The following is a 12,220-nucleotide window of genomic DNA, read 5'->3' as shown; positions in this document are numbered from 1 at the left end:
CGGGGCATTTAGGTTGGCAGAACTCTATAACCCAACTGGAACCGCGCCAGCAGGGTTAACACGCTACTCTTGAAAAGTGAGCCACTGAGGCTTTAATCACCACAAGTGGCAAGGACTTAATTCTTCATCTCATTTGAAATATGCCAGTCTCAACAGCAGACCAAGCTGCTTACAAAATGCCATCTACTAATCAACACTATTTCCTGCTCCACTGGATTGCCTTGGATGTCTCCTCTTACGAGTACCGCAGCAACCCTGCTTGGCTTAGCCTGTGACCTCGGAAAATCATAGCCCGCTGCGGCAGGGCACAGGACAGATCTCCTGCACGCAGGACACGTGGACCACTGATACTGCAAAATTCAAACTCAAATTTCTTCTAACGTTCTTCACTTCCCATACCAGTGGAAGCATTTTGTCTTTGAGCAGGCAGCAGGGCTAGTTTTTAAGACCGCTGCTTTACACTGGCATCCCACCTGTATGAAATTACACCGGGGGGGCTAGAAGATGCGTTGGGAGTTCGCCTCACCGGGCTCTCTGCCTCTGCACAGCAGAGATGGACCAAAAATACATGCAAGGAGCTCAGCTTAGTGAGCTCGCGTGAGAAAGAATGTCTGTGTGAAGGAAAAACTCCTTAAAGAGATGGGCCATTTATAAAACTGAGGTTTTACAGTGAGGTTTTGAAGAAATTCAGTGTTTCAGCCTGAATCACCTTAAGTTTTAAACAGATACTATGCAGAAGCTGTACTCCGTGAAAATCAGCTCATCTAAGAGAAAGTTGTTACCTGCAACGTAAGCATTAAGATACTTATCACTTTTTAATTCACATAAAGTTTACTTTCCCCAAGAGTCCTAAAAAAATAGTGAATTGTTTCAATATATGCAATATTGTGATAAACCCTGCATATGCTGCAGTTTGTAAGTATAACTGAACTATATAGCTGCAGTTTGTAAGTATAACTGAACTATATAGCAACATTGTAACAATAAAATTCCACCTTGATTTTTCAGCTCATCACAACCGATATGATTTTGTATCATGTTTTTAAGGACTCTGGAAAAAAAAGTTAAGGTATGATGCTAAAGGAGGATAAACGGATGGCTAAATCTCACCAAAATATAAATAGATTTTCACTTGTAATTCTAAAGCTTCTTAAAAAAAACACCCCAACCCAAGCAACCTGGATGAGGATATGTGATGTTAACTGTAGCTTTTATCTTAAAAAAAAAAAAAAAAATTAATATATGTGCATGTTTTGATCACATTGCAAATATTTTTGTAGAATATTTTATACACGCATACCTCCAAAAAAGGTAATTGAATTACAGTAAACCTTGCTGATCTGAACATGTAAAGCCTGTATTACAGAAAATTAAAACTGTTGCACATAAGAATGGTAAAAGTCCATCAATTCTCTTCAAAATAGCAAAAGAAACTAGTTATCTCTGAGAGATTACAGATGAGCTATCACCTTCAGCAGTATTATGATTTAAAATATTCAGAATAGAAAGCAAGCCTCGTCCTTGAATGTGTTAAAAGTTTCTCATGCAAAACCAAATGCATCCTTGTTTTATATTTAATTTGCAATAGGATACCCAGCAGCTGAGCTACAAGAGCTTTTCTGGCGGGTGACAACTGCCTGCTGAGACGGGCTCCATGCATAGGTAGCACACGATTGAAGACTAAATCCTCAGAGCTGCATCTCAGCTCCCTTTAAAGTTAATCTGAACACACTGGACTCGAAAGGAAATGAAAAGTGAGTTTCTCTCCTTTCCTATGGCACCGGGACTTCCCGTGTTTTAGCGATTGGTCAAGAACTATTATTTCCTCCATGCTATTTCCAGTTGTGACTGTCAGACGTAATTAGCGTTGTCCGCAAAGCGCAAACATTTGTTTAAATATGCCTGGAACAAAAGTCCCACATGCACAGAAACCTGGAGAAACGTGGAGAAACTTGGAGAATATTAAGATTCAAGTATGCTGTACCTGAACGAACATGCTGCTCTAAACATTTAGAAATGCAAAGTTCATTTGCTGAGATGAATATCCACAAAAATCTATGCAAGATAAGGGGTATTAAAGTTATTCACTCTCCAATTCAGGATGGATTATTTGGCCAATCTGTTAAGCCGTACCTCTCAGACGCACAGAATCAGTACCATCCTCCTCCCCTCAGGGAAAAGAGCTCATAACGTTTGAAGAAAAGTATGCTTCATCCCAACCGTAAGAATACACATGAAACGCAGAGTCTTCCTTTAACACAACTCTTTGGAATGGGAAAGCAGCAGACATCAACAGTGCAAATGCAGAGGGCAAACAAGTTCACCAAAGAAAATAAATTAAGCAGAAGGCTGCAGATTGTAAAGTGGCCAGAATAAAGGCCATTTAAGTTGTTATCGGACTGTTTTAAACACACACAGAGTTGAACTTCAATTTATCTCTCCATATAAAATACCACCTCTGGCAGCGTGGCGTCATCACTTATAACCATGATTGAAACATTAATCTCAAACCAAGTCAGAGAAATTTGTGACTTACTGTGTTACCACCTGAAGACCCTACGTTTTCCAGCCTTGGGCTAAATACAAGCCAGATCCAGCCCTGCTCAAGTTTGACATTGCTTCTCAAAAACACAGGTATGTTATGGTAGCTTTTGCTTAACCGATCCAAACAATATACATTCATACACAGCATGCAAACAGAATCACATTTTACCTAGTCACGCAACACACAGCTGTTCAAAGAAACAAAATCCAAACTAAAGAAATATATAAAAATACCGTCTTGTCAAGTCATTAGAAAACCATTAATGTTTCTAATGAGTGCAATTAAAAAAATGAAAGATTCTAAAAAAACACTCAGTTAAACATGAACTTTAATTATCCAGGCGTCTTGCTACATGAACCAGGGTCATATCTCCAAATGCCTTCTAATTTGAGCTCTCCCTGTTATCCATCCAACTTTACACTTCTCAGGCTCTCGCAGAATGAAGTGGAACTGCCTACATACAAAAATGAGTTATCCCTTCCTAATGACTTACCCACTCACTAATATTCCCTTTAGTTGAGAGTTGGAGAAAACAGGAACATGTACTCAAAGGTGAAGACTGGAAGAAGGCACTGAAGTTAAGAGCTGTACGGTAAAGTTATAGTGCTTATCTGTGTGTGGCAAAAGACAAATAATTCAAATGAGCTTTCTTAGTCATAATTTTAAAAATTAGAAGGCAGAGTTCCTTGGTCTTAACCTGGACTCTACCACATACTTGTCTGCAGAAGCTTGTAATGAGTCATTCACCTGATTAATGCAAGAGAGATACGGGTCCCGTAATCCACTAGTGATCTTTGTCTAGACAACGGCTTGTTCTGATGCTAAGATCAAGGTTAGGCTCAGCTACACTTGAAAACGTGCGTGTAAGCACCGTGCAATGTCTATTCCTGAATACCTCCAAGCATGGATATTTTTCACAGGAGGAGAGAAATGTTTCAGACACTTCAAAAGTGTTTGACTGAAAAAAGTTGCTCTGCAAGTAACTCTTCTCTGGACAGCAGCATTATTCAGAACAACTACCTGGAGTGCCAACTCCTGAACTCCAGACATGGACCCTTCCCCGTGTCCATGTACGTGCCACTGCTGTTAATCAGCAGCAGGAGGATGCTGGCATTGCTGGAGAAACTTAAGTCCACATGTCTCGAAATCAGATATACATATGAGGTCTCAACCAACATGTTCTACTTCCATGTCCTTCCCAAACGATTCTCTCAAATATAGTACAAAATTATGGCTTGCTTGGGTTATGAGCCATTTCTCAGAAAGTTTGGCACAAATTCCTCTGCAGGGGGATAACAATCAGATTTGTGGTTTTGCTCCCAGTAGCTAAAATAATTTTTATTCACTTTTTAAAGTCCAGGAGTTGTTAGTAACCACTGGCTAACCTTTTCGTTAAGTTACAGCACGCTTGATAGCAAAAGTCAAAGAGGAAAAACTAAAGCATTCGATGAGAAGAAAAATAGGAATGGCTCCTGCGTGAAGCAAGAGCACTGAAAAATAATAAAGTTACAAGGTCAGCCCTTAAAATAGGCCATTTGCACTTCTTTATCCTGCTTTAAGCGGTGGATAGACTTTCCATTTCCCACCCCGTCCCCTCTGTCACCAAAAATACTCAGTGCGGTAAGGGAAAGTCTGAAACGCTTGAGAACAGTAACACACAGCTATCAGACGATAACCTAATTTGAAACTTATGCTTTCAAAGGCACAAAAGTGTCTGATGATCCAAATGAAATAAAATCCTCAAGTATAGTAGCAGTAGACAGTGCAGGAAGCAACGCAGGCGCTAAACAAAGTCACATATTGTCAGAAAAGGGAAAAAACTGATCTGACATGACGAGCCAAGACAAGTGACAAAAGTTTTGCTGAAAAAGGATCAGTAGGAAATTAAAATCATGACAGCATTTCTGTTCAAAATACACAAGACAATAGAATCCTTTTATCATAAAGTCCCATTTTCTCCTCCAGTTTTTTTATAGCCAAAATTGCAATTTGCACATCACAATGCAGTGAATGAATCCAGGACTTTCATTCCAATTCAATGTAAATAATTTACTGTAAAAGGCTGGCTTTTATAAGTCAACTTCTGCATTGTGCAGTTTTTATTTTGAATCCTTAAGAATTACTAACAACTTGTAAGTTATCTAAACAGGTCTGAAAAACAGAAAAATCTCTGTGGGAAGGTTTTAAAAGGACGATATCCCCTTGAAGAAAAGTCACGTTAACTTCATTTCATTTGCTACATGCAGCGAATAAAACTAGATAGCTAAAGAGGCTAAAGAAATATATTTTCACAATGCTGAATTTTTATAGTTAGTGTTACTAACTCCTTGTTATTACTTTTAAAAAAACCCTGGACTCAGCATCTTTATAAAAAGTATTTTCTGATTTGCCTATTCAGATACAGCCAGGTTCCAGCTGATTTGTTTGTTTTGAAGGATACAACACTTAAAAGACCCCAACAAACAAAACCATGAAAACCCATCACAAGCTCTCTCCCAAAACCAGTGCAAACTCTTTTAATCCATTTCCTCCATTCCCCACTTCCAGCTGCCACTATGCTTCTTACAAAAATAGCAAGAGGGTTTGTGGGCTTTTTTTTTTTTCCCCAAAGACGTGAATGATTAGGAAAAGTTAGGTACTAGCCTAGCCTCCTATAGAATATAAAGTAGTGTATGCTTCTGCCTGCACAGTCTATGGATTCCAGCCATGTGATTTGGTTTCTGCCACTGATAAAGTTTTACTATGGCATTTATTACATTGATTTTTTTTTTTTCCCAAATGCTGCAAATTAAATGAAGCTCTTCGGTGAAAGTCTATTAAGCTTCACATTTTAAGCTTTTTTAAAAAAAATCTTCCTCATTAAATCCTTTCTTGCAGTATTTCACTGGAAATTATGCTTTCGATTATGATACAACTTCTTAAGAAAAGGTAAAGATACAGTTGTCTTCCCAATTACAGCTTTATCAGTATGCCTTCTATAAAAGAGTTATTTTTCTGTCTAATGGCAAGATTTAAACCAGGCACATCTTCTGTACAGGTTTTTTGTTCCTGTCTCATACTTTCCTTTTTCTTTGAAACCTGCCTCTCCTATTGGCTCTTTCCCAATGCCTTTCTTCTGTCTGCATCTCAAGCTTGGCTGGCTTTCTCATTTTGTCTGTTTCTCCTGTTGCTTCTTCCTTGCTAGGCTGATGCATACATGAAGACTCATTCACACAAAAGCAATCAGCGTCTAACACTCTGCATAGTGCACGGACGGCTAAAGGATGCTTGCAAATACTCAGCAACCAGGCACGGTTAGCAGCCAGAAGCAAAGCGTTCACAGTCTGGCAGGGGTTTAACTCTTCAAACTGGTTGACTACACAGTATCTGTTTGTTGACGGGTGGTGGTTTCCTAACCAAGTACACTGGAAAAGCTCTGTTGAAAAGATCATTGCTGCTTTTAAATCATCGGTGCAGCTGTTAGAACAAAGAAGAGTTAGTCTGTGGGGTTAAACTAGATCTGGGGAAAGGCAGAAAGGCTTAAAAACGACAACAGAGAGACGGGTGTTATCAAAATAGCAAAGTCGATACCCCAGTATCCTTTTTAAAGCCTGTCACACGCTAATTTAGAAGGAGGTATTGGCTTTTGTTTAACCCTTGAGGAAACCAGAGATAGAAATGACGCTGGTCTGAGATCCAAGACTTGCTACATTCAGTTCTTGACCACGGCCAAAGAAAGCACTGCTAGACCGAGGGGCCAGTGACAATTTTAAAATCTGATACATCTAGCCACTGGAGCGAGCTAGACACTAATGCTTTATACCACCGTGATGCTTAATGCTTTACACGATTACAATTCTAGCACCGGTAGACCCTAGATATCAGATCCAAAAATCATGTTATTTTGATCAGCACCTTGCTTCACACCCCGCCCCCCTATTCTCATCAATTCAAATGTGATTTTTAGCAACTAACATTGTGTGAAAAAAACTAGAGATGTTCTGAGATGATGCATAATTTGACAGCTGGGTTTCCACGCTTCCAGGTGGCTGCAAGCGTCAGGTTTTGGTGGGTAACAGGTCCTAACATCACATCAACACCAAAGAGGGAAAAGGCAGGACTGTAAGAAGATCAACAATTTTATGCTTTGATACGCCAGGGAAATAAAACACTCTGACAGAAAAGACTACAAATAAATCCGAATTTGTACACTGTGCCAAGAACTGGTGTTGACTCAATGATCAGAAATACAGTGCCAGTGCTTGAACACACATTATCAGGAATGAAAGACCACAAAACTTAATGCCCAGTAAAAATGACATTTGTTTCCAGATCATCTTTAAGGAAATGGAGCGGAACCTCTATAAAGTGGGAGTGAAGTGGTATGAGGCAGAAGACAGAAAAAAATGAAGCAAGAATTGAGGAGGAAGTTTGACTCCTTAAAAGCTACCCCTCTCCCCCCCAAAAAAATCTCAACTACTGGGAAGAAACTCTCATTCTTCTCCCTCATATCCTTCTGATGTACCCCAGCACAATTACAGGGTAAGAGAGGAATGAGGGTCTAATGCAAATATAACAGACTACGAACAGTACTGCATGCACAAAAGCAACATGTTTTCTTGTCTTCCAGTCAGAGAAACAGGGATGGGCTACCTGTGACTTCAAAAAGTCAGAAAAAGAAAGAAGTTGACATAAAGTGGTTATTTTTTTTTTTTAACTCATTATTATTATTTAAAATGAGGTAATAACAAGAGGCAGCAAGCACAGGTCATTCCAGGAAGCTTAGAAATAAGGTTACCATGGCACATGTAGGATTCACACTTCACTTTTCTTTGTTTTAATTATGGAGAATAATACGTGCTCTTAAAGCATCAGGACCCAGGGCTCAACATTATCACAAAATGTAATAGTGATTATTATTAGCTGTGGAAAAGTATCTGGGCTTTCTCAAATGGCCTAGTTTCAGCACAGTACTGTTTTGCTTCAAATGCAATCAACAAATTCTATGAAGTTGATGTATTATTGCAAAATGTATGTTCTTTTACATTAAAGCACAAGAAATAAAGCATGACCATCATGTTTTGCAACTAATTTATTTTTTCCTCCTTTTTTAATGTCTTACAAGTTTACCATGACATTTTAGTGACAACAGCGCTAAAGTAACTAAAAAAAAAAACAAAAAGGAGACTAATTAAAAATAGGCAGACAGCGAACATCATGATACATTGGCATAAAATTATCCCTTCAGTGTACTTTGTAAAAATACTGCTAAAAACCCAACATTTGCCATGGCAATACTGAGTCAGATTGTTTTATAAAATATATGATTATATATGCAGATCCTCGCAGTGCAAGCATTTGGTTAGTGCACGTTACTGAAATGAGACACTCCATATTTAAGGCCAGAAAACATTTTCTGCTTTCTTGGAACAAAACTTGTATCACTGAACTGAATGTCCAACTGACACAAATTACAGATCTTGAAAACCTATTTGCCTTCCTCCCTTTCCCCCACAGCTTCAGAAATCATTCAGAGAGCTGTTTCAGCATTTCTTACTATTGAGTATGTATGAAGGAAACAGCTCCTCTCAGGCTGGACAGGACTTCTTATCGAGTCTTTGGCAATAATAACTAAGACATCGCACAAGCTGCTGGGTAGATTGTACACTCTGAACACACCACCACCAGTTCTAGAGTAAGTGGAAATAAGAATTTAGTTACACACAGAGGTAGAGGACATTTTAGAAGGAGGTTAGCAACACCTACTGGTCATGGTGCATACTGAACACTGTTTTGTTTTTTAAATTAACAGTAAAAAAAGGCTTTTTCTTACTAAAGCACCTAGCTAAAATTACCTACGAAGTCAGTTTGTCACCAGAGATAATACTTCTAATTAGATCAACTAATAAAATTAAAAGATATTACCTCTCCCAATAAACCTTGTTCTGCTCATACGCTTAGACCATCATGGCTACATTATTGCTAAAATATATCAGCACCAGTAATTTCTGAACCCTATCAGTAAATTAATATTCATAACATGAGCTGAGCTCTATATAAAATGGGACATAACGAGTCTTCCTGGCAGTTCCTTTAAGTGACTGAAAGATTTACATTATACATCGTAACGTGCATGAAGCTTTCCTTCATTACTGACTAATTATCTTTATTGCCTACTCAAAGCAACTCAACTATTATGGACTGCACAATCTTAGCAGCAGCACATTTTTTTTCTACTCTATAAAGATCTGCAAACTATTCAAACAGCTTCTGCAATTCTTCAGTATTTTTATGATGGATTCCTTTAATCTGCAAAAGTAAAAGTTTTTCCTCCAAATTTTACTTGGAGTAAAACACAACAAAACATATACAACAAAGTTTCTTGATCCACCTCAGCCCTTAAAAAAAACTTGTAGGGCACAAAATTACAAACAGCATTTTCAGAAAACACTTAATTCAAAACCAAAATGTCCTCAACTATAAGTATTTTAAATCAATTATAACAAACCTGCATTCAGCAGTTGTATTTAATGCTTGCTTTAAATTTCTACTAAGAAAAAAAAATTGTATTCATTTTTTGAAGTTGTGTCTATAGGTCCTCTGATACACTAGCCTCAGGCATTAGAAGTTTTCCTGGTTCTTATCCAACTTTGGAAATAGTATCTTCTTGCTTCGGGTGTTAAAAGGATTCATACATTATTTATAAGGACTGCTAAAATCTAACTCCTGGATCTAACTTGCAAGAGAAAGAGTATAAAAAGTTACATACAAAGAAAGCGCACAACTGTCCCCTTTTCAATTTTTAGCCTCTCTATGTCATGTATCGCCAGACTGTACACTCTCATCTCTCACTCTCCATGTTCAGATATTCGTCTACAGCCGCTTTCAGCCTTGTTGAATTTGATCTTTCTTGCATATTTTTAAAGTAAAGTAAGAAAAAAAAAAAACAAAACAAAACAAAACGCAAAACTGCCGGGTAACTTGTTACGTTTCAAAGATGCTGGATTTCTCTGACAGAATGGTGTTTGTTTACCTCCTGAAAAATCAGGTTAAAGTGTTTCAAGAAAGTAGCCAGAATAGGGTAGCTAAAATCCCTATTCACTTCTCAACGTCTTCTTCCTCTATACTTTTCTCTTCTTAATGTTGTCTACGTATATGGTATTTACATTCTGTTTGTCTCTTCCTGGTTTAAGAGAGTTCATTGTTAGATTTTAAAAACAACCCTTTTAACAAACTTCACAAGGGGGAGATTTTAGTACCTTCTTATCAATCCAATAAAATATTTCTGCAGTTTCACTTCCTGGGTTATATTAAGGCAAGAGACATTAAAATGCTATTGATCTATAAAATAACTATGTATTCTATGCAATTAAAGAAAACAGAAAAGTCATGTCTACAGAGCTTCAGAAATATTCATCAGCCAGTCCTCACGTTGTTACTGGAAACAGCATATTTGTTCGGAACACACTAAAACCATTGTAGCTGATAGCCCTTTACACTTCAGATACCTGTTCCTGACTGTAATTTCACTTAGTCTAACTGGAGCACATAGTAACTGCATCTATCTAGCTGAACATGATGTATGAAAGACTGAACCTACACTTACTACAGCTTACTAAATCATTGAAAAGCTGCCCCATGTGATATCTGTACCAGCACAGCAATGGATTTTGTTCACCCAATAAGGTGATGTCATTTATGTCCATCTTTACACTGGGCAGAATTTTTACACGTATTTCAACATTCAGACTTTGAGACCTTAGTTCTTAAAAAGGAACAATATGCATAACAGAGCATGATATACATTCTGTCCCCACAGAAATTATAAATTAAACAAGTAACTTGTGAGGATTGCACCTGTTTGTTACACTCTTCTGGAAAATAAAGTTCTTCTGTCTGGGATTTTTGTACCCAGTCCACAAGCTCACATATGTTTATTTCCCCACAAAGTATAGTTGTGTGATGTTCACTATTCAAAGGAAAAGTTAGATTAGGTCGCGTTTCTTAAAGGTTTACTTTATTAGCAATCAAGTCTCATGTAGCTGAAAAATAGAAAAAACGATTTTGCTTTTTCCACTGCCAATGTTAAAATTCTCAGGCTAACTGCAGCGCGTAGCATTTGTATAGTTGGTTTTACTGTTACAGGGATCCTCAACCCCTGCCTCCATGGGACTTTTACACAAGAAAGGGAAGGAGAGCAGTTGGAACAGTGATGATGAAACCCTGATCAACATTAGCAAAGAGAATTAAAAGCAAGCACTGTGCCTCTAAACGACTCTTACTTCCAATTAAAATGAAGTCAGATTTAAAATAAGGAAGAGGGTTTGGGGGTTTTTTGTTTGTTAAATTTGCTCAAAGGAAGAAGAAACAGCTGTAAGGAGCTGGGAATGCTGTGCCAGTCTCGCCAGCCTTCCTTCTTCTACCTTTACCAAATCATGTAAGCTCTTGCAGTATATATAAGAGGGAGGTTAACACATAAAAGGTAGCGTAAAGCATTCATTTCTATTGCCATCCAGAAACTTAAAATTTAAATGCATTATAGAAACTTGTATTAACGCGGTGTATTTTGACACCAGTTAATCTTGGAGGAAAGTAAAGGAGTGGAAAATAAACTTGCCACAGCATTGCTACCTGTTTTGAAACTGTGCTTGTGTAACAGCCAGTGGGTCCTTTCTGAGTGACTGCTATGGGGCAGCACAACTCAAACTGCTTGAGGATGCAAACAAATATGCAAACACACAGGGACCAAAACCGAAAGCAAAGGATTAATTTCGCACCTTCTTGAGAGGAGACAATAGGTGGCATATAATCAGGGATGTACTCCTTCCTTTCTTCCGCATCTTTACTTCCCGGCTGGGGAAACTGCAGGACATTGTTCTTGCTGACAGGAAACGAAGGGATTTGATGTGCAAAAGTGACAGGTTCAATATTGTGTATATAATCTTCTAGCTCATGCAGGTTAACCCCCATAAGCTTGAAGGCATCACCTACATCATCCAAAATTGGATCTGTGCGGCCATCTGTAACAAAAAAACAACAAAAGAACAACATTTTTGCAAAAATCCAGTTTAAAAAAATTGACCTGCAGATCTACGCTTAGAGATTACAATCCGCCACGGCTCACCACCAGTAACAGAGATTACTGTCCCACAGTTCTGCCACGTTTACCGTTCATCGGGCTATACAACATTTCAGGCTAAGAAGAACACACTCTCATTTAAAAGTGTTTTGTTTCGATCCATATCACTTTGTTTCAATTCATGCCATTAAAGAACTGCACGTCAAGAAGCAAATCAAGCAAAAGCGAGGGAGCAGCAACAGGCAGCTTTACCTGGCAACAGTCAATTAACACCGTGCAACACTACTTAGAACAGTTTTCAATTTCATAATGTAAACTCAAATGACCGAAACAAGCCCTTAATATGCAGAAAGTGCCCCTTTACCAGTATGTAGCAGACCAAACGTTATTTTTCAATGTAGAAAAGGAACAATTTCATTTTGTTGAACCGACTGTAGTTTACGGGGAGCAAAAAAAAAAAAAGGGTATCTCGTGTATCTCTTGGTAACAAAAATACTTCACATAGTATCTTTCCACCAGATGAAATCTACAGGCTTCATAAACTATGAGTCACTTTACCTACCGGTTAGATATACCTCCCAGATGAAACACAGGAATGTTAAGTAGTGGTCTGATGA

The 12,220-nt window shown here is 38.2% G+C and overlaps 1 protein-coding gene across 2 annotated transcripts in view; it reads right to left on the bottom strand.

Annotated features, from left to right (window-relative positions):
* Positions 1-12,220, bottom strand: part of TAF3 (TATA-box binding protein associated factor 3) — a 117,455-nt gene that overhangs the window by 93,737 nt on the left and 11,498 nt on the right. Inside the window, exon 2 of one of the 2 annotated variants that reach the window (XM_075143214.1) lies at positions 11,302-11,544. In XM_075143214.1, coding sequence (XP_074999315.1) covers positions 11,302-11,544 — 243 coding nt within the window. Of the gene's footprint in view, positions 1-11,301; positions 11,545-12,220 lie in introns of those variants that run through there. The other variant, XM_075143221.1, reaches the window with a different exon arrangement.

This window comes from Calonectris borealis, chromosome 1 (genome assembly GCF_964195595.1).
Source record: "Calonectris borealis chromosome 1, bCalBor7.hap1.2, whole genome shotgun sequence".
Lineage (NCBI taxonomy): Eukaryota > Metazoa > Chordata > Aves > Procellariiformes > Procellariidae > Calonectris > Calonectris borealis.
The sequence above is the reverse complement of the archived record's forward strand: the minus strand, read 5'-3'. Positions and strand labels throughout refer to the sequence as shown.